Source organism: Mauremys mutica, chromosome 3, assembly GCF_020497125.1.
Source record: "Mauremys mutica isolate MM-2020 ecotype Southern chromosome 3, ASM2049712v1, whole genome shotgun sequence".
Taxonomy (NCBI): Eukaryota; Metazoa; Chordata; order Testudines; family Geoemydidae; genus Mauremys; species Mauremys mutica.
The window spans coordinates 142,284,513-142,307,939 of NC_059074.1; the positions used below are offsets into that span (position 1 = coordinate 142,284,513).

The following is a 23,427-nucleotide window of genomic DNA, read 5'->3' on the forward strand; positions in this document are numbered from 1 at the left end:
TGGAGCCCCACACTAGCAAAATAATAGTTGAATTAAAACCTTGATATTTAGCTGTCTCACTGGCTGAAACTTTAAAACTAAGACTTTTTTTTTTTCTTTTTAGATGAAGTTGATAGCCTTTTATGCGAAAGAAGAGAAGGTGAACATGATGCTAGTAGGCGTCTAAAAACAGAATTTTTAATAGAATTTGATGGTGTAAGTATCAGTATTACAGTATTGTTGGTTGTTACTTAAATTAGTTAATACAGTGATGGGTGCCAATGAAAGCTGCTAATGATACCCTGATGGGGTTATGCTCCACCCATTAAAAATCCTCTCCTTTATTTCCTTGAACAGCAATAAAAATATTTCTTAGCAAACATCTTCTTCCTTTTGCCCAGTTCAGTCTCTGAGCAGGGAGGATGGTGATAGAGACCTCTTGCTTTACAACATCATAGAGACCTGGGGAGGAGCTGTGGGTGGACTGTAGTATTTCATGGTTGGGGAAGAGAAGATGGGTAAGTGGTGGGAGTAACGGCAGAGAAGCTGTGACGGAAGGAATTCATTTCTTGGTCAGGAGGAAGGCTATTGCATAATTATCTACTTAAATTTTCTTGCATCTTCCTTTGAAATATTTGGCACTGGCCACTGTCAGTCAGGGGACTAGACTAGACTAGATTGATCATTGGTCTGATCTATTATAGAAGTCCCTGAGTTGTTTTAGACCTACGTTTCAATTTTCCTCTCCTCTATAGGTTTCAGTGTAGTTTCACTGCCCTGAGTGGCAGTAAAATTTGACTTTGTTTAAAACAGTAAAGATAGTAAAGTAAATCAGTTTACTTTTTAATTTTGAGCACTCACAATATCAAAATTCTCCAGGACCATATGTTCTAATTGCTAATCATGGCACTTATTTTGGCCACCAGATGCTGCTATGGAAAACTGAGATGGAGTTTAAATATACAGTTTTTGTTTTTTGGGGTTTTTGTGTGTGTGTGTGGGGGGGGGGGTTGTTTTTTTTAAACACAAACTAGGCAGAAAATAATGTGGATAACACAAAGCCAAAACACACACAATCATGAGCATTTAGTATCAACATCCAGTCAGTGCACTTTGATCTTTTTACAGTTTATTGCATTGTTTCTTAGTTTTCAATTTACGTTAATCTTGCTTTACAACATCATAGGTACAGTCTTCCGGAGAGGACAGAATACTTGTAATGGGGGCAACTAACAGGCCACAGGAGCTGGATGATGCTGTTCTCAGGTACCTAAATTATGCCACTTTTAAGATGTATTCAAGGACAGTTGCACTTAAATTCAGGGCTGTCTCTACCCATACGCAAAGTACGCAGCTGCGTAAGGCACCAAGAAATTTGGGGCACCACATTTCCTGGTGCCCTGCGCAGCTGCATGCTTCTCCAGCCCCTGCTCCACCTCTTCCCCCATGGGCATGCCCCTGCTCTGCCCCAGCCCTTCCCCAAAGCCCCTGCCCTGCCTCTTCCCACCCCTGCTCCTCCCCAGCCCTTCCCTTACCCCACCCCCCCACCCCCCCGGAGGACTGCTGCACTCACCGCGCGGTAAGTGGAATGACCCCGGCCCCAGCCTGCTCCGCTCCTCTGGCTCCCTGGCTGTGTAGGGCACCAAAATGGCTAGGGACGGCCCTGCTTAAATTAGGTCCTATTATAAAATACAAGCTTCACAGTTAAGTATTTTGCACTTTTCAAATTGTATTGGACTGAAATTTGCTAGAGTTGTTGGGTGGTAAATATTAACAAAATACTCAATGCTTATTTTAAAGAAGAGCCTCAGCATTCCTTTTTGAGTTACTTGTGCCTTTAGTGCCATCAGTTTGGAATGGTCTTGAACAGATACACTCTCAGATCCTTTCATGTCACTCATCTCTTCCATTCTTTGGGTCTAGGGGTAAACTGAGGGGAACGTCTCTTTTATAGACACTTCTACCTAGAAGCAGCGCTGAATTTGTCTTTTGAACATTAGAGGCATGGTATCCTCAATAGGACTTAGGAGGCCTTGTTTCAGATTCTTGAGAATCCTTTACAGTGGTTCTCAAACTTTTCTTTTCATGGACCACTTGAAAATTGCTGAGGGTCTCGGTAGACCACTTAATGATCTTTCCAAATGTTGTTTGTACCGTTAGCTAACTATTGTAAAGCGTTTTGGATAAAAGCGCTATATATAAAAATATTTTTTTGTTCTACAAATAAAAGCACACAACTCATATTTTAATATCATTAGTCTTAACTTTCTAATGTGATGGATGTGCCCTCTCCCCCACCACGACAGCCCCCAAGTTGGGGCTGGGAAGGAAGGGGGTGTCTCTCCCGGGCCACAGAGCTGGGAAAGAGGGCTGTGTCTCACCGCAGCCCTGGAGCTGGGGAAAGTTGCCTTTTTTCTCTGGCTGCTGCAGCACTGCACATCCCAAATTCCTCCCACCCCCTCTTCTCATCCCACTGCCCCCTCCCGCCCCCCCAAGCCCACCACCTCACCTTACATGTGCATCTTCTTCAGGGTCAGGCACCTAATTAGTGGAGCTATGCCTGCACGGCTCCACTAATTAGATGGGTGGCATTATTCTGTTCTGTGCAGCTGCCCAGGCACACACCTTAGAGGGAGCTATCCACGGACCACCTGGATGGAGCTCGCAGACCACTTGTCTGTGGACCACAGTTTGAGAACCTCTGCTTTGTAACATGGCATCTCCCACTTACACCTCTCTTTTATGCTAGACCGAGGAATGCAGATTTGACTTCACTGGCTCTCTACAAATTACTCTGAACATGAATTATATTCCTCAACATTTTCAAAGACTCCAAAGATTCTGGACGATATGAGAATATGTTAAAAATGATGTTGTATTCATTCTGACACTGATGGTTGTAGGGATAGACGTTACCAGCTTGGGCTGGAGGGTCTGATCTGACTATGCAGAGTCATTGGAATCTTTGTAGGGAGATGTTATTCATGAACATGTTAAGAGCTACAGGCCAGTCAGTATTTTCTCCCGTAAGAGTTTCATTAGAGCTAAGGTAGCATCAATGGCATGTCTGTAATGTTTGTATCTTTAAAATCTGCAGGGCTACTACCTGGAGTTTTGTTCAGACCTTATGTATCACCCCACACTCAATTTGGCCCTCACCTACCTTCCTAAACGGTTGTACTTCTTGTTAGTCTCCCACAAGTGAGAATATGCATATACCATACTGAAGAAGAGATTTCCCACTGGTGGTAAAATAGTGGGCAAAATTCAATCCGGATAGTGCAAACCATACCTTCTTGTACCAGGATAAGCTTCTAGATAAATAAAGTATTAAATAATGTGTTGGGGTTCAGGCTATGTAAATTTTCCATTATTTAGAAAACGGACATAATGCAAAAGCTACAAATGTCAAGTACAACTATCTACATACCACAACATCGTGGAAGGTGTCTCAAAAATTCCCCTTATTCTCCAAGTGCCATCCTCATGGGAACAGCTGCCACAAGACCCAAGTAGGCCTTGCTTTAATGCACCTACCTTTGTGAGGAGCTAAAAGAAACAATCATGGCACTAAAATAATATATCAAGTTAAATTATATACCTTCTCTGATGCCAGACCTTCTTATCTAGCTACATCCTGGACTGCCTCAGTCAAGGGCAAGGATTTCAAATTTGCTATTCCCTATCTAAGTTTTCTTTAGGTAATTACCATAGGTAGCAAAAAAATTAGTGTTGGTGGCATGGGCATGAAATGTGTACTCTTATCAAATGTCAGCTTTTACTAACTAGTTCTTCTGAAATATTAAAATGTTACTTTGTTTTCAGACGATTCACCAAACGGGTGTATGTATCTTTACCAAATGAAGAGGTAAGTGTGTGGCTTGTGTGCATTTCTTTCTGAGAGTTCTTAAAAACCTGTTTTTATAGGAAAAACAAGAAAATATATTATAGAACCTTGTTAATGTGCTCTAATGATTGGTAGACTTATTGCAAATTACTGAATTTTGTGACTTACCAGTGTCCACTAATTCACTTTGGCCAGTATGTTAAGTTTATGCCTCTCAGGTGAATATTTAAGTTATTATATTCTGATGTACTTACTATAATCAAATCTGCTAGTAGCTGCTCCCTCCTTCTGGGCAGCTTGCTGTTGTATAGGCAGTGTAGTGATTAAGCAGACAAGGACATGTTTTGATATGCCTAGAATACTGCAACAGCAGGTGTGTTTGGTTTGACATGAAATTACTTCATGCAAAAGATTACAAAATTGTGTGGCCTAATTTTAGCAGTTCTTCAACACTAAAACAAAAAACTATTAGCACTGTTCGCTATCTTAGCACCAGCAGAAGTGTGTCTGATCAAGATTGTAGTTTAGTGGTCATGATTGTACAGTGCCTGGCTGGAACCAATGGGGCCCTCAATTTCATGATTACTAAATCCATATGATCTCTTAAAAGAAAGTATTGACATGTACACCATAGTCAAAAGTACTGCAAATGTCCTACATATAGGCTTCTGAATTCACAGAAACATTCCATATATTTTTGTTTTATATCTTCTAATAGCGTTTATTGTAAATAAATAATTTTTTTTTGGTACGTGAACTTACAACTGATAAATGCTTCTTTTCAGACAAGATTGATTTTACTAAAAAATCTTTTAAGCAAGCAAGGAAGTCCATTGACCCAAAAAGAGCTGGCACAACTAGCCAGGTAAGTACTTTGATAGTTCTGCTAACAATATTGCTGGTCCACAACATTCATATCAACTGCTCTGTCAGTTACATTTAGAACTAATGCTAGTTATCAGGAACACTGAAATTTTAACCTTGCCTGTAGAAAAATAGGGTTGGAAGGGACATCAAGAGATGATCATCTAGTCCAGCCTTCTGCACTGAGGCAAGACCAAGTATAGCTAGACCTAGACCATCCCTGACATGTTTGTCTAACCTGTTATTAAAAACCTCCAATGATGAGGATTTCACAACTTCCCTTGGAAACCTATTCCCATGCTCAGCTATCCTTATATTTAGAAAGATTTTCCTAATATCTAACGTAAATCTCCCTTGCCACATATTAAGCAGATTTTCTTGTTCTACCTTTGAATGTGGAGAACAGTTGATCACCATCCTCTTTTTATAATAGCTCTAACATTTTTGCTGACTGTTCTGTTCCTCCCCTCAGTCTTTTCTCAAGACTGTACATGCCAGTTTTTTAACCTTGCCTCATAGGTCGGGTTTTCTAAACCTTTGATCATTTTTGTTGCATTCCTCTGGACACTCCCTCCAATTTATCCACTTCTTTCTTAAAATGTGGCATCACTGGATACGGTATTCCAGATGAGGCCTCACCAGTGCTGAGTAGAGCGAGACAATTACCTCTCATGTATTATGTATTCGATGATCCTGTTAATACACTTCAGAATGATATGAGCCTTTCCACAACTTCATCACATTGTTGTCTTGTATTCAGTTTGTTCCATTTTAATCCTCAGATCCTTTTCAGCAGTACTATCACTTAGCCAGTCTTTTCCCATTTTGTAGGTGTGCATTTAATTTTCCTTCCTAAATGAAGTACTTTCCACTTCTCTCTATTGAATTTCATCTTGTTGATTTCAGACCAACTCTCCAATTTATCAGTCATTTTGAATTCTAATCCTGTCCTTCAAACTGCATGCAACCCCTCCCATCTTGCTGTCATCTGCAAATTTTATAAGCATATTTTTCACTCATTATCCAAGTCATTGATTAAAATATTAAATATTAAGGACCCAGACCAGACCCCCAGTGGAACCCCACCAACCTTTACCAATAAAAATCTAATCCTTCCAAGCCTACTTATAAACCCTCGTATCCTCTAGGTACTTAAACATATAATTAATAATGTGTTCCAGTATCTTTCTGGGTATTCAAGTTGGGCTGATTAGTTGATAGTTCCCCGTATCCTCTTTGTTCCCCTTTTTGAAAATAAGTACTGCATTTGCCCTTCTCCACCCATCCTCCAGGAGTTCTCAGGGATAATAGCTGTTAGTTCCAAGACTGGTTCAACTAGTTCCTTAAGTAGGGTGAATTTCATCAGGTCTTGCTGACTTCAGTACATCTAACTTATCTAAATATTCTGTAACCTGTTCCTTCCTTATTTTGGCCTGTTTTTCTTCCCCTTTGGTAACATTAACTGATATTAAACAACTGGTCACAATTTACCTTTTTAGTGAAGACCGATGCAAAATAGGTGTTTAACACCTCAGCTTTCTTGAACCTTGTCCATTATTAGCTCTTCTTCCCTGCTAAATAGAGGACCTACACTTTCCTTCATCGTTCTTTTGTATATAATATATTTATAGAACCTCTTATGTCCCTTTCTAGGTGTAACGTATTGAGAATGAATTGCACACATTTTGGAAGTTATGAAAAACACCATTTCTTCCCCGTCAGTCTGTGTAAGAGAGTACTGTTCACACTGTTTTCTCACCACCTAGATCTGCTGTTGAAACATGCTGATCAGCACTGTGCCTGGGGCAGGGAGACAGGAAACAAAGGCAAGCTCCTTCCCACCCAACCTCTAAGCAAGCCCAATCTTTCCCAGCTGACTAAAGAGAGCACCTGTTCTACATTTTGTGTGCATTTCAGGTTGAAAACAAATCTCGTTGGTTTTTGTTTTGCTTTTTCCTGACTTGTGCATTTTTGGGGTTGGCAATACTGAAATTTTAAGCATGGAATAGCAAGGATTCCATAAGTGTAAAGCCTTTCCAATATTTTTGCTGTTTTGGTATTTTTAATGCAAAAATTAAAATCTTAAAAGTTACTTGAGCTTTCCATTGTGAAAATTCTTATGGATCACACAATACTACTACGTGCTCATCCTCTGGATGTTAGGTACCCCATTATGAATGCTATTTAGGAGGTAGAGAAGGGAGAGGGAAATAAAATGTTCCTTAATGTAAAGGAAAAGACCCTCTCTCCTGTCACACTTCTGAAATACTAAAGAATCTACTTGGTAGATCATGGAGGAGGAAAACTGAGTGAGGTGTCATTTATTTTTGTGTGTGTATGAGGGGTGCATGCACACGTGTTCAGCGGGGCTAGTATGCATCAGCCATTTTGTATCTGCAACATCACATACATTTGCAGCACAATAAAGTTGCATTTATTGTCATCTTAATTCACACTTGCAGAAAACTCTTCAGCCATGTCAGATGCACTAATATCTAATTGAAGTAAAAAATGGGGGTTTGCGAGTTAAGTGCTGTGACTGTCGATTCTATGCACAAACATCACTAAGCACAACTTTTGAAATTCTTTCTGCTACCCCGTCCCTACTATAGACTTTGTTCACTTGACTGACTTGCCACATTTCTTTGGTTGGCAAGAGACTGGGATTTATCCTTAATTCTACTAAACCCTCTTTCTCCCACAAACAACAGAAAAGTAATTGAGTGCAGGGCCTCCAGAAAATTGGATGAACTAGCTCCTTTAATGGGCCATTTTTGTGCCTCTTAACAATTTCTAATGGCTGCTTTTGAAAGGTGCTTTTGAAAGGGGGTACAGCAAAATTTTCTCTTTGATATTCTTTACTGTTTCTTTTCAGTATATAATGTGGGTTTTTTGTTTTTCTCCTTGTTTTTCACATTGGAAATACCAGTTCTGGTTTCCCTCTCTTTGATTGATGACTTCAGCAAATCTTTTGAAGCACCTGAATGGTTAATTGGAGAATGAGGCTAAAGCCTGAAGTACAGCTCTTCCAGCCCTGACTGGAGATTGAAGGGGATGTTGACTTCAACCTTCTTAGGAGGGGGAAAAAAACTTTGTGCCCCGGGGGGGGGATAGTTCAGTGGTTTGAGCATTGGCCTGCTAAACCCAGGGTTGTGAGTTCAGCCCTTGAGGGGGCCATTTAGGGAACTGGGGTAAAAATCTGTCTGGGGATTGGTCCTGCTTTGAGCTTGGGGTTGGACTAGATGACCTCCTGAGGTCCCTTCCAACCCTATGATTCTATGATCTTTATATTTCTTAAATGAGCAGTAAAGGACATGATTTCTCTTGCTTTGCAGTTCACTTCTAAAGTATTTAGACATGTGATACATAATAGGAATAGATGGCTCAGCACTACAGTGGCTCAGTTGTTCCTCTCCAGCAGAACTTGGAGTGGTGATTGGGTAATTGCGTATCCTCTCCAAAGGCCCCCATGTGCAGGGTCACAGAGGTATCCATATTCTCCCTCCTTCTCTCCAGCATCTATGTAAGACCACTGAGAGAGATCGAGTTGCCATGGCCTCAGCTGCCAACAATATTCCAATTACGCTCATCTAGATACCCCCTTTTCAATTGATGCACCCTCTAAAATGTCAGAACACTGACAAGAAATCTGCTTTTGAATGAAGAGCAATTGGCTCAAGCTGAACTCAGACAAGACCAAAAGGATGCTGGTCAAAAAGGGAAAAAGCTTTTGAAGAGTTATCCTAAACATTGTCTCCATCGTGCTTTTGAAGGCATAGGACCCCCATTCATCACAGTGGCACAAAGCCTCAAGTTTGTTTGCCTGACTAAGCTTGGATGACTAGGTGGCATTGCTACCTTTTTTCATCTCCATCTTATTAGGAAAAATGCTTCTTCCTCCCAGAAAAGGACCAGCCCACAGTAATGCATGCATTTGTCACCTCCAGGCTGATTATGGTAACTCATTATGAAGCTGACTGTGAAGACAATCCGCAGGCTCCAGCTGGTCCAGAATAGGACTGCCCACCTTCTTTGTGGCTTAGGCTGCTTTGAGCACATGAAGCCTTAGCCGAAGTTCCTCCATTGTTTCCTAGTTAGCTTGTGAAACCAGTTTAAGGCTTTGGTCCTCGTTTTCACAGCAGTTAATGGATCAGTGTCGAGCTATCCATAAACCACAGTGACAGCTGCACTTCTGGCACAGTTCAGATTACAAAGCCTGTAAAAGTGCTTGGGATAAAGCATTATTGGTGTAAAGGATCCAGCTGTGGAACAAACTTCCAGAGGAGATCAGGCAACCCCAGAGTATGATTGTTTTTAGGAAATGCTGCAAAACCTTCCTCTCGGAAAAAGCCTCATCACCCTAAGAATGAAGCAGTCAATGCTGACACCTCTTTCTACACATGACACCCCTACCAACTAAAAAAGGAAATTAATAAAAATAAAACAACAAAAGCAAAAACCCTACCCAGTGCTTTTTCTCCCCAAAAGGAAGAATGTCAGACATGCCATGAAGTCTACTAGAAGGCATTCAGATACTACCATAATGGGCAGCAGTATAAAACAATAAGATAGGCAGATAGTATTTGGTGATTTTGTTTGAAAATATGATTTTTCCATAGTATACACACTTTCACTCATTATCTGGCTGCAGTATCAACAAAAGTTTAAGTTTTAAGGGCAAACTTCTTGCAATGTGTGAAGTGTACCAACAACATGCCACAAAATAGGAACTCTGCATATTTAAAAAAATGCTATGTTTCTTTTCAGTCCTCACCATGTTTTTCAAGTTTAGTCTTGGTGAGATTACTGCAGTAGTCCCCAAAGTACAGTAGAACCTCAGTTATGAACACCTCAGGAATAGAGATTGTTCATATCTCTGAAATGTTTGTAACTCTGAACAAAGTGTTTTGGTGGTTCTTCCAAAAGTTTTACAACTCAACATTGACTTAATACAGTTTTGAAACTTTACTATGCAGAAGAAAAATGCTGCTTTAAACAATCTTAATTTAAATGAAACCAGCACAGAAACTGTTTAGTTGCCTTGTCAAATCTTTTTTTAACTTCCTCTTAATTTTTTTAGTAATTTACATTTAACACAGTACTGTATTTGCATGTCTTATTTTGTTTTTTGTGTGTGTGTCTGCTGCTGCCTGATTGCATACTTCCAGTTCCAAATGAGGTGTGTAGTTGACCAGTCAGTTTGTAACTCTGGTGTTCGTAACTCCTGAGGTTCTACTGTAGACTGAATCACCAAAGAAACTGGTCATGGGCTGGAAGCACAGCATAAAGTATTTATCATTAGAATTTAGTCATTGTGATAAGAAGAAGCCGCAACAGCTGTATCTGGACAATCCTCGGCAAGTATTTGAGAGTAAAAAGTGCTGACAGTCTAGTGGGTTGTTTAAAGAAAAACGTGTGTGTGTGTGTGTGTGTGTGTGTGTGTGTGTGTGTGTGTTAAAATGGCATTCAGCAATAGATCCCAGTTGCTAGACTTTAATTGCCAAAATGCTACTTACATTTAATACTGATATTGAACTTTAATGGATAGTGTTTTTTCAGTTGAGAAATGTTTGAAGTGACATTTATATAATTTACTAATTATGCTGTGCAGTTTGTCATTTAATCTGAGAGAAATACTATTTCACTCTTCGCTGATATGCATGTATAAAGATGCAGATCACTGAAAGTTTTTCTATCCCTCCCCTCTCCCCCTTTACAAAGAATGACAGATGGATACTCAGGAAGTGACTTAACTGCATTAGCAAAGGATGCAGCACTGGGCCCTATTCGAGGTAAGTGATGTGACTTTTTCTATAGTGTGTTTTTTGTTTTTTGTTTTTGTTTTTTTTTGTTTTTTTTAAAGAAACCTCTTCAGGAAATTAAAGATACTGTTGTTGTGTCTTACAAATCATTTGTCCATCTCTCTCAAATCTCCAAAATTAATCAGAATAGATCAATGACATCATGGGTCTTGTGTTGCGGTGCGTGGCAAGGTGGAGACTGTCTAGCATTGCTTTTTAGTGTGTTTCAAAATGCCATGAAAAGGAACCATTAACAGGTGACAGAAACATTTCAATTTGTTATGCCTCCACTCATGGAATGATGTATTTCCCAAGTTAGTGTCAGTTCCGTCTTAACTAGACCATATCCCTTACAGCTGTCTGTATTAGAGAACATTCTCTGCCTGCTTCATAAATTGGATGTGAAAAAGGCTGTTCAGATCATATTGGTTGGTGGTTGCCTTCAGGAAGAAATGCCATGGGGGAATTTGTCTTGATTCAGGGATTGTCTGAATGTATGAAAACTGGCTTTCAGCTGTTAGGACCATTTGAGGTTGAATGATGGAATTACATGAGCCCAATCAAGTAGGGTTGTGGCTGCCTCAGTGTCCTGCCTTTGACATTCCTCTTTGAAATTTTTAGTTAAAACAACACTTTTTTATTTAGCACTGCTCACTCACTTTCAATGTGGGAGCCAAATTTTTGTTTGTGTCAGAAAGGCAGTCCTTCAGTCACTGTTCAACTGCTCAGTCCTTCTAGGTATTGCTACTGTTTGCTGATCCCCCATGTAGAAGATTAGCTAAGACAATTTTATGAAGAAGAGATTACTACTTAACGGTAACTGGAGTTTCCAAATATATTGCCTGTGTGTGTGTCTGCCACATTCTTCCCACCCTCCTCTCCACTTTGGAGCCTTTCAGGCAGGCAAAGAAGAACTGAGGGCAACTGAAGGATGTAGTCCTTCTGTAACCTGACTTTACACGAGTTGAGGTGCCACAGGTCCCCCAATAGTAAGCTGTTTTGAAGTGATTCATGGATTCGAGGCATAGTGCACAAATTCTAGAGTGTGAATCTGTAAATATTCTGAACTCCAGTTGCTGGCAAGTAACTTTCCTTTCTCTCCACGTTCCCTACTTTTAATGGGCTGTCATGAGTCAGTGTGATTGGACTTTGGGAATCACAGGTCTACTACACTGCATGAAAATGGGGGAACAGTATTGTATTAAAAGTGGCTGTCTCATAAGAGCATCATAAGTTATATTCCTCCAGTAAGTTGGAAACATTTATGTGCTTACACTTGCAACTGATGGGTGCACTAAAATGTCTGTACCTTTTGACTGTAATGTATACTCTTCATAGTTAAAATGTACTTCTCTGAGAAAAGCCCATAAAAACTGCACTATGGGGTTTGATGTCTTTTCCCCTCTCTTCCTCCTTTCTGGCTTCCATCTAAAATGTGAAGTGGGGGGAAAAATTTTTCCTTTTAAATGCCAGCCCTACAAACTACAACTCCTCATACCCTACTGGTAGTAAAACTTCTGCAGGGCAAATGAATGCCCTCAGTTATACTCTACTGTGAAGTCTATTGTCAATGGGGTCATTATTTGAAGACCTCCGTAGAATCATTGCTTTTAAACGTGTGTAAACTCATTTAACTGACTTGAACTTAAAAAAAAATTCTGTTGATGCACAAAGAGAAATGGAATCATTTCACACTCTCAGCTGTGTTGGCTGTGCAAGGCTAAGAGGAGTGAAAATCAACACAAATTGTAGTCACTTAAAGCAAGCAGATCTCACTCAGCATATACAAGGAGCAGGCATGTTGAGTTGCAAGGTGCCATTTTGAATCACTTTTCAGAGTAGAATTGAACATAAAATGTTTTGATGGTTTTTCTTGTGGAAACTCATTACTCTTTTTTTTTTTTTTTTTATTAAACAGAACTAAAACCAGAACAGGTAAAGAATATGTCTGCCAGTGAGGTAAGCTGCTATAACATGACTTTTCCTTTCTGGGTGGAGCATATACAGATGGTTTTTTTAAGAAACAACGCGGAGTCCGGTGGCATCTTAAAGACTAACAGATTTAGTTGGGCATAAGCTTTCTAGTCTTTAAGGTGCCACCAGACTCCTTGTTGTTTTTGTGGATACAGACTAACATGGCTACCCCTCTGATAGATGTTTCTAAATTATTGTAAAAATATTGTTGCCTAACTTTTTAACATTTTTCCTTGCTTGAGTTAAGTGAAAAGATCTCTTTAAAAATATTGGTAACATGGAATGTGAGGCTTCCCCCAGACACACACTGAAAGGCTACAATGACTCTGGTGACTTTATGTATGCAGTGTTGGTCCCAGCATATTAGAGAGACAAAGTTTGACTGGACCAACTTCTCTTGGTAAGAGAGACAAGCTTTTAAGCTTACACAGAGCTATTTCTTCAGATCTGGGAAACTATCTTGATCAGTTATTCCTAACAAAATTGTATTTGCCAATATAAAATGCTGAATAGCAATGATTTTTTTTTTTTAGAAGCTATTTTGAAATATCAATATGAATGTGTTTTTGGCATGTGTGGTAAAAATTCATAAGATCTATGTTGAGAATAAGTGTTTCTAAGAACAGTAGTTGAGGTAGTGTCAAATTCTCTGCTAATTTACACCCCAGAACTTCAGTAGGACTGGATGGGACGTACACAAGTGTGGGCACGATTTGGCCCATATTAGCGGTAAGGGTGGGAGGACTAAGAACACTCCATGTAGCTTGTGCCTCTGGAGAATGCAGGTGAGATTTGACTTGGGTCAGACTTCAGAGCCTCTACAGTGCCCACCAGCAGATGGTGGTGTATTAAAACTTACTTTGGGTTTAAATCTTAAATAATTCAAAGTAGCTGAAAAGAGTCCTGTCATTTTATTTTATAAACAGGTTAGTTTTCCCAACAAAAGATATAAACTGTCTGAACTGTAAGCTCTTTAGGGCAGGGACTCTCTCTTTGTTCTGTGTTGGTAAAGTGCCTAGCACAATGGGGTCCTGGTCCACAACTACAGTAATACAAATAATAAAACCTGTTGATTTCGTGGGGGTTCATAGCACATAGAGATGCAGAATTACTGGTGCACCTGATTAGTGTGTTTAACATGGGTAAGTGTGCATATATGGACCATTTGATATGATAGTCACAAAATTAGTGCATCTCAGTATTCTTAAGTTACCTAGCATTTCCATGTCCAACACAGGGAGGTACTATCAAACCAGCAGCTTAAGTGATATGTCATAGCCTAGTAACTATGCTACTGTTTAGAAAAACATTCATACTGAATCTCAAAAAATGCATGCAAAAAAAGCTGAACAAATGAAAGCCCAATCTACAACTTCCTCCTGAAAAAGTGGAGTAAAGGCAGAGCAACAAAGGGGAAGACTTTTGAACACAAACCCCCAAGTGGCAGAGGGATTAGAAGAGCTTGCATATTCCTCAGCCTTTCTGCCCCAGTATGTGCATGCCCCATACATATTGCAGGAGAGGAGCAGGGAGACGCTTCATTCCCTGGCTGCTTATTTCTTCAGAGGTGCAGCCTGTGACTAGTCACAGAGACTCCCCTTGAGACTGTCACTCTGTGAGCTGGGATACCACTGAGAACAAACCTCCACTCCTGCAATATGTATGGGGCATGCACATACTGGGATTCTCAGTTAACAGGGACTTTCCCAGCACCCAGTGTTCAGCCTTTCTGGGAGACTGAACTCCAAATAAATCTGTTTTACACGGCATAAAGCTTATGCAGGATAAATTCATAAATTGTCCACTCTCTAACACTGATAGAGAGAGAGATGCAGAACTGTCTACTCCCCCAGGTATTAATCACTTACTCTGGGTTTATTAATAAAAGTGATTTTATTAGGTATAAAAAGTAGGATTTAAGTGGTTTCAAGTAATAAGACAGAACAAAGTCAGTCACCAAGCAAAATAAAACAAAAACACACAAGTCTAAGCGTAATACATTAAGAAACTGATTATAGGTAATCTCACCCTCAGATGTTCCAGTAAACTTCTTTCACAGACTAGACGCCTTTCTAGTCCGGGCCCAATCCTTTCCCCGCTACAGTCCTTGTTAGTTCTGGCAGACATCTCGGGTGGTAACCAGGGGTTTTCTCATGATTGGCAGCCCCTTTTGTCCTGCTCCACCCCCTTTTATAGCTTTGGCACAATGCGGGAATCTCTTGTCTATGCTTGTCCCCACTCCTGCCTCATCCATGGAAAAGTACAAGGATTAAGATGGATTCCAGTATCATGTGATATGGCCACATGTCACTGTAAGATCCCTAGTCTCCATTCTTCCTGGGTTGGTCCACACATACACAGGAAGGCTTGCAGGTAAATAAACCATTTACAACCAGTTGTCCTAGTCAAGATTCGAAACCACCGTTAATGGCCCACACTTTGCATAATTACAATAGGACCTTGGAGTTATACTTCATATTTGTAGCTTCAGATACAAAAATGATAGATGCATACAAATAGGAGGAATATATTCAGTGGGTTATAACCTTTGTTATGATACCTTACAAGAGACCTTTTGCATAAAGCATATTCCAGTTACATCATATTCACACTCAGAAGCATATTTCCATAAAACGTATGGAGTGCAATGTGTCACAGCCTTGTTGTCCAAGCTTTTGTAAAGAGATGAAGCCCATGTAAGAGTCATGGGTCACCCTGAGAGATAGGGGACTCCCACATTATTTGTAAGCTGATCTCTGTCCCTGTCTCTAAAGCCTTACCTCTGACAGAGTAAGCAGAAGAAGCAGTCATAGGGGGCCCATATATATGTGATGCATTTGTATGTACTCGACCTATTAATAGTATTCAGCCAGCCATTCTTGGATTGTGGATTTGTTCTACACCTAGCTGAATGCCTCCTTGTCATAGGATTTGACTGTATATTCAAAAAAATTTATTGCAGCTCCCTGCCCCATGGCATAGATGCCGACTCTGTGAGTGCTCCGGAAAAAAATTGGTGGGTGCTCAGCACCCACTGGCAGCTCCCCGTGGCCCCGCCCCACCCCCCTGCTCCAGCTTGCCTCCGCTTCCCCTGAGAGCTCGCTGCCGTGTCCTGCTTCTCCCTCCTCCCTCCCAGCGCTTGTGCCAGGAAACAGCTGATTCGCAGGACAGGGGAGAAGGGGAGAGGAGGGAGAACACGGTGCACTGGGGGAAGAGGCAGGGCCGGGGCAGGGATTTGAGGAAGGGATCCAATAGGGGCAGGGAGGGGGCAAAGTTAGGGTGGGGATTTTGGGGATGGGGTTGGAATGGGGGTTGGGCCAGGGGCTGGGAAGGGGTGGAGTCAGGGCAGGGCCAGGGGCGGGCACCCACTGGCACCGGAGAAAGTTTGCGCCTATGCCCCATGGTATTTCTTTGTCACTGTGACACGTGGATGCACTAGCAAACACTAGGCCTAAAGATATGTGGCGCTTTTGAGATTGTAATGTGTGCATTCATGTAGGGTTTGTCTGTACTGCCCCGAAGGCCTACTGTGAGTGTGAATAGTGGTATGACCAAAGTGTTGCACTGTAACTTCCCAGGGTGAGTGCTGCAGATGTGAACTAAACTCCTAGCTCTCCTTACCATAGTTCTTTTTGAAGAGGAATATGCTAATACGAACTTGGAGCCTTTTAGTTTGTGTAATCCAAACTGCAGGGCAGTTTAGAACAGACTTAGTGATTTGTTTAGTCTCGCAGACTTGGACAGCTTTCTCAGGGTATGTCTACACTACCAGATTAGTTCGATTTAACTTAATTCGAATTTGTGGAATCGACCTTACAAAGTCGAATTTGTTGTGTCCACACTAAGGACACTAATTCGACTTTGTGAGTCCACACTAACGGGGCAAGTGTCGACATTGGAGGCGGTGCACTGTGGGAAGCTATCCCACAGTCCCTGCTGCCCATTTGAATTCTGGGATTTCCCCACAATGCATGCTGGGGGGGAAAATGTGTCGAGGGTGGTCTTGGGTAACTGTCATCATTCAACGTGCTTTCGGATGTCTCAAGGGGAGATGGAGCTTACTGACTCGCTCGGATCTCAGCGAAACCAATATCCCCATTGTTGTTGCAGCTTGCTGTGTGCTCCACAATATCTGTGAGAGCAAGGGGGAGACCTTTATGGCGGGATGGGAGGTTGAGGCAAATCACCTGGCTGCTGATTACGCTCAGCCAGACAGCCGTGCAATTAGAAGAGCCCAGCGGAAAGCGCTGTGCATCCAGGAGGCTTTGAAAGCTAGGTTCCTCAGGGAGCAGGGTAACCTGTGACTGAGTTTCTTTACAGAGAAGCTGAACCTGCCCCTGCTTCAGTTACTGTTGACTTTCTTCTGTGGTTACATACCCCGTTCACCACGTTTCCCCCCTTCCAACACACGTTTAACAATGTTCCATTAACTTTATTTTTAATTAACAATGTTTTCTTTATTAATGAATTCGCGTTAAAGGGTTGAAACAGGGACGCAGACTGTGGTGGGTAGGGTGTGCAGTGATGTTAACACCGCTTCTACACTCGAGGAATGACAGGCTCCTGCTCCTAGAGCGGTCTGCAGTGCCGGACTGGTTGTTTCAACGGAGCCTGCCATCCCTCCTTTTCGGGACTCTGTGTGCGGGGGCTACGTGACCTTGTGGCGGGGGAGGACGGTTACAGATTCCCCTGCTGCGTAGCTCTGTGGTCCGGGACAAGGACTGCTGCATAAGTTCTGTAACCGCCCTCCCATGCCACAAAGTCACGTACCCCCCACCCACACAGAACATGGAAAACACCTCCCAGACCGACCAGGGTGCCTACTGACTGCACTGTGTGTGTGACCTGCTGTTGATCCTGCCCCCGTGTCTGTACCCTGGTAAAGGTGACTGTCCTATGCAATTAACAACCCCTTCCCCCCCCTTCACAGACAGTCTTCTGTAGAAAAACTTGACGGAAATAGTAATTAACAGCAAACTACTTCTAATAATCAACACACAGTTAGGGGATGAAACTGGGATTGGGGCTTCGGTGAGCCAGGAAGGGAAGGACTTCTCAACATTTAGAGAATGAGAGCCTTTTTGTATTTGTGCACTCTGCAGAGGTGCAGTGACAGTTTTCACGGCCCCTGTCGCCCCTCCTTCTTGTTACTTTGGGTGAGGGGGGTTTGGGACTTTGTGGTGGGGGAGGGCGGTTGCAGATACAGTGCAGGGGGGCTCTGTCCTCCTGCCTGTAGTTCTGCAGAACATCCACAAGGCGCCGGAGCGTGTCAAATTTTCCCTGGGCATTTCCTGTGTGGCTGGTCAGAACATCCAAGCTCGGACTGCTGTCCAGAGCGTCAACAGAGTGACTGTGGGATAGCTCCCGGAGCTACTAAGGTCGATTTCCGTCCACACACAGCCTAATTCGACATAGCCATGTCGAATTTAGCGCTACTCCCCTCGTCGAGGAGGAGTACAGAATTCGAACTAAAGAGCCCTCTAGGTTGAGCTAATTAGCTTCCTGGTGTGGATGGGTGTACGGTTAAGTCGAATTAACGCTGCTAAATTCGACATAAACTCCTAGTGTAGACCAGGCCTCAGTCTCCTAAGCTGTGAAAGATGTAGAAACTGTTTTGTTTGCTTGGCAATCTGGAAATTTGCCTTCATTATTTTACCCTTCCTTTAATAAACTTCTGCCTCCCATTTCTTAGCACATAATTTTTGTATAGCCTGATTGTTCTTTTGATTCCTTAGAGCAGGGGCTGGCAAACTTTTTGGCCTGAGGGCCGCATCAGGTTTCGTAAATTGTATGGACGGGGTTGTGGCCCCCACCTCCTATCTACCCCATCCAACCTCCCTGTTCCCTGATGGGCCCCTCTGGGATCCCCCCCCACACACACACACCCCACTCCATCCAACCACCCCTTCTCCCTGACCACCCCCGTACCCTCACAGCTCCATCCAACCACCTCTTCTCCCTGCCCCCCGCCGCCCCATCCAACCTCCCTTGCTTCAACCCCCTGTTCCTCCCCCAACCCCTATCCATACCCCCACCCCCTGACCACCACCCTGAATTCCCCGGCCTTCTATCCAACCCCCCCCCCCCCCCCCGCTCCCTGCCCCCTTACCGCACTGCCTGGAGCACCGGTGGCTGGCGGCACTACAGCCGCGCCACCTGGCTGAAGCTGAGCCACGCCACCACTACGCAGCACAGAGCACTGGGTCAGGCTGGGCTCTGCAGCTGCGCTGCTCCAGGAGCTCACAGCCCCACTGCCCAGAGTATTGTGCCAGCAGGGGAGGGAGGACAGCAGGGGAGGAGCTGGGGGCTAGCCTCCCGGGCCAGGAGCTCGGGCAGGACCAGTCCTGCGGGCCATAGTTTGCCCGCCTCTGCCTTACAGCAATGTTCTGAAGTTACATCCTAATATAACTTTGGAGAGTAAGGGGCTGTCATCTGTGGACTGGGGGCATTACACCACAAAACCCCACTGAATGATATGACACTTTAATCCTGTTATCTTTGAAAAGACAACACCATGAACAAGGTCATACTAGTCTGATTGGATGCAGGCCCCTCGCATGCACTGGCTAGCACCACCTAGTGAAATAGAAAGTAATAACATTTCACTTTATTTTAAGTCTCTTGTGATCTAGAATTGTCAGATTTTTGTATAGTATATTACCTGTGTTTCTCATTGTAGTCTAACTATCTTGGCTACACAAACCCAAATGTTAGCACCATTTATATTGTATTGCTCTGAAAGTCAAGCCCAAAGTCTTCATTTATTGAGTAAGCACATGACACACAGACATTCATGATCTTAAAATGTCTTTTGTTTTTTGTCTAGATGAGGAATATCAGATTGTCCGATTTCACAGAGTCTTTGAAGAAGATAAAGCGCAGTTTGAGCCCTCAAACCCTGGATGCATATATTCGCTGGAACAAGGACTTTGGTGATACTACAGTTTGAAGAGCTGCTGTAGAAAAGTGAGGAGAAAGTGCTGCCTGCAATGACTAATTGATACAGACTGTGGAAATGCAGCCAGAGTTTACAGGACTTCACAGATCTTTAAATATCTGCACGGGCAACTTGAGTTTGATTGATTGAAAAAGAAAAAATATACAATGTGAAAAGTGTTGATTAAGGCCTCCGTGCCTTTTTAGTCAGGATTTACTCACAGGGCATGCAAGTTAAAGCACAATAAGACCTGGGGTAAGACTTCTAGCAATCTAATCATGGTATGAACATTAATTTGTGTATTTTGTTGGCGATATAAGGTCCAAGTGTATTGACTGTTGAAAGATTTATACTCTTAGTTTTTTTTAAATTTTTCTCATGACATTTACTTTTCCTGCTCTCTACCTGGTAACTACTAACTTATAACTGGAACTTTGTAAATTTTTGTTTCAATTTTTAATATTTTTATCCATACTGTGCCAAATAAGCCATTTCCCTCTGCAACAGGAAGAACAGCATTGGGAATTAGCATTATTTAAAAAAAAAAATCCAAATAGAAAGCAGCTGGTCTGCTACTACCTTGTCTTTTGTCTGGTTATAGTGTGACCATACAGTTCACAGAACAGTTTTTAAAAAAAGACCTTTGGTAGCAGAACAGCAAAAATCCTATCAAACCAGTTGAAATTAATAAAAAATTACAACATTATAAAATTGCTATACTAAGCCATTTTTGCCAGCGGTATTTTCTTTACTTCATTTGTAAAGCTTCCACTGTAGAATGTTGGTTTATTCTTATGGTGTGTTAACTACTACTTGAAGCCCAACTGATTTTTGGAGAGAATAAATGATGCTGTCAAATTGTGAAGTTTTAGAACTAGTGTTTCTACTCTGTATTAGTTTGTCTGTTTACAATAACTAAAAGTTTGTTTCCATTCTGGTCTTTGCTTTTTTTTTAATTTTCAGAGGAGAGCATTAAAATAAGTGGCTAGATATTTAATACATAGCACACACTAACATTTTTATACCTTTCATGTGCTTTGGTTTGTATACTAAGATCTAAAATAAACTCAACTGATCTGCTTTTTAAAAAAGTAAAATAACTACATTCTTTAAAAAAAACCTGAATTTTTATTAAATAAATGACTTACTGTAGTAAATACAAACACTTAAATCATGGTCTTTAAATATTGTAATAAAGGGAAATGCATATTTGGCCTGTACTGCATATGGGCAACATTTTGTTTACAAACTTCACGGTCAACATTTTGTTTACAAACTCTACTGTGGAGCTAAACTATGATTAAAACATCATGAGAAAATGTTTGTAGAAAGGCATCCTGTGACAGCTTTGATAAACATTTTTCTTCAGTAATTAAAAAAAACAAAAACAAAACCTCCCTACACTTGTGAAGATTTTGCTACAAAAATAGTGCGTGGATTTTTACTGTCAGTAATTGTTTAAGAAATCTGTTTATACAGCTTGTTTGTAGTTTTTCTTTGGAAATTGGAAACTGAGTTTTCTATTAAGGTTGTCATGAAAATACTTTTCTTACTGCTTCAGGGAGGCAGAAGTCAAAACACTGCAGACAGTTGATCTTATAGTTTTAGCTATAAAAAGAACTAGCTGATATAGACCTAGGGTACTTACAGTTCTACAACAGAGCCCTCTTTTATCCATTGCACAATATCAGGAAGTATATAACAGCAGAAGCTCTGTCAGTTGTTCAGAGGCGTAAACATGATTGTTCTATTCATGTCTGAAGAACTGCAGAGATGGCTTAATATTACAAAAATCAGTTAAGGCAATAGGAGGTGATAAGAAATAGAGGCACTGTTACACTGAAATGCCTTTTAAAGAGTATAACCAGTTTGATTAGAGTGCAAAGTGTCTCAAATGTGTCTCATACATAATTAAGGTATGTCAGTTCTGTTCCCCTGAGCCGCCTCTCAGGACCGCTTGGAAAGGTAGCCACTGCCAGTGGCATTATAGGATTTCAATGCCTCAGCTTTCTAAAAAGACTTTTTTTAATAATTCCACTTTGGGTTCTCTTCTGCCTTAGAATTGTGAAGCACCTGTTTTGCACTGCCAGGTAATTCAGTCATAGGTTTCATCGCTAAGGTTGGATAGTACTTCTTGGTTAATACCTCTTCGTTAATTAGTCAGACCTCTTAAGACCCCTCATTTCTCTTTCCATGAAATTGTGTAATCTTGTCTCGAGCACCTTATCTAAAATAAAAACTATTTACCTAAAGTAGTAATTATTGCACCATATCTTTATAGTCAGTCTTTTTTCTGCTAACCAATCTAAACTTTTCTTTTAGTCCATTCCTTCATGTTTTATTAGTAGTGTCAAATTTAAATAAGTGCTCATTAGCAGTGTAATGTTCCACCTGAAGTGTAAGGATCATTCCCCACCTGTTAATGGAAAACACCTAGATGATGAAGCATTATTAGCTAGGGTCATAGAGAAACTTTAAACATGCATATGCATCAGAGGGGAAGAGGATTAGTTCCTTAATCTTTGCTGTACAGCCAGTACAGGTCACTGACCCCTCTTACACCTTGTTTCAAGCATTTAGGCACTGCATTTTCTCAGAGCACAGAACTGGAAGAGACCAGGCAAAAGTGCAGCTCAGTACTGTCAGGGCCGGCGCAACACATTAGACGACCTAGGCGGCCGCCTAGGGCGCTAACATTTGGGGGTGGTGGCTGCCCCGGTTGTCGTCGGTATTTCAGGGGTGAGACCGTCCGCCGCCTCTGTCGGGGCGCCATTGCGGGGGCTGGACCTTCCGCCACTTAAGGTGCCAAAAAAGCTGGCGGTGCTCCTGAGTACTGCAGCACATTATTGTGGACTTCTCTCACTACAGGTATGCCTTGTGATCAGACTGGAGTCCTGGGAATGAGCCTGAATAGGAGAATGGGTCTGCCTTGTCTTCAAGTCAGCTATTCCTTCTTGCTTGTCCGGTGGCTCCATCCAGGTTCTGCGCGCAGAGTTTGAGTTTAAAAAACTGGCTTCTGTCACTAAAGGTCAAGATACTACAGAAAGCCAGTCATTTTCTGATTAGTAGTGGGAGGAATCCTTTTTTTTTAATCTAGTCCTTCACCTAACAGAGGACCTCAGATACAGTGGAAAGTTTTGGATTTTGGTCCTCCACATGAGTAAAAAGTTGAGCCATGTCAAGAGGCCACTTTTCATAACCCAGAGTTACAAAAACCAAAGGTGCAGACAAAAAAAAAAATCATTGCAGCAAATTTACCTGATGACTCAAACTGGAGTGAGGTTACTTGTATTTTTGCTCTGAGAGACTTGTATTCAAGAGTGTCCTTTCGTAAATGTTTGGTTTCTGAAGTGTTATAAACATTGCTATGGAGTATTAAGCTATGTCCTTCTATTGATAAAGGAAAAATGTATGTATAAAAGCATGGTGAGCATTCACATAGCTTTAGTTTCACAGTGTTGGTTGCCCTACAATAAAATGTTGCGATTTGTCTTGTTTTTACTGTTTCCCTGTCTGTCAGTTTTGTTACATAAAATGTCCAAAACTAAAAGCCTTTGATAAATCAGAAGCTTATTAAATACCAGATCACGGGGTGGGGCGGAGCTGAAGGGGAATGTGTATATACCTCATATTTAGTTTCTGTGGGACATGACTCGTTTTTAAAAAGGTTTACATTCGCTTTTTAAATATGTGCTATTTCCTAAATAATGTGCTGAAATTGAATGTGTGATAACCTCAAAATCATGCTGATTACAAATAAAGTGGAAACTGATTCGGGTGACTGTTTAATCCCAGTGGGTTGAGCCAACAGTTCTGAAAATGCAAGGAAAACATGTCTCAGCACAGGTAAAACTGCTCAGCTGACTCCTGCTTAGATAAGATTCTCTCTTCATATTTTTTCTGACCAGACTCTTACAAAAATGGGAAGATAGTGAAAGTTGGGGAAATTGGTTATTTTGGGAAGCTAGGAGAATGTGTGATCTAGGGCTTAGAGCAGAAGCCTGGGAATTTAAATTCATGACACA

At 41.6% G+C, this 23,427-nt stretch overlaps 1 protein-coding gene across 5 annotated transcripts in view; it reads left to right on the top strand.

The window, feature by feature from the left end:
- SPAST (spastin) overlaps window positions 1–22,899 on the top strand; it is a 58,749-nt gene extending 35,850 nt beyond the window's left edge. For 4 of the 5 annotated variants that reach the window (XM_045009524.1, XM_045009523.1, XM_045009521.1 and 1 more), the window contains 7 exons: window positions 104–195; window positions 1,166–1,245; window positions 3,805–3,847; window positions 4,612–4,691; window positions 10,412–10,482; window positions 12,410–12,450; window positions 19,292–22,899. In XM_045009524.1, coding sequence (XP_044865459.1) covers window positions 104–195; window positions 1,166–1,245; window positions 3,805–3,847; window positions 4,612–4,691; window positions 10,412–10,482; window positions 12,410–12,450; window positions 19,292–19,414 — 530 coding nt within the window. In that variant the 3' untranslated portion in view covers window positions 19,415–22,899. Of the gene's footprint in view, window positions 1–103; window positions 196–1,165; window positions 1,246–3,804; window positions 3,848–4,611; window positions 4,692–6,456; window positions 6,714–10,411; window positions 10,483–12,409; window positions 12,451–19,291 lie in introns of those variants that run through there. The other variant, XM_045009525.1, reaches the window with a different exon arrangement.
- The last annotated feature ends 528 nt before the right edge of the window (window positions 22,900–23,427 follow it).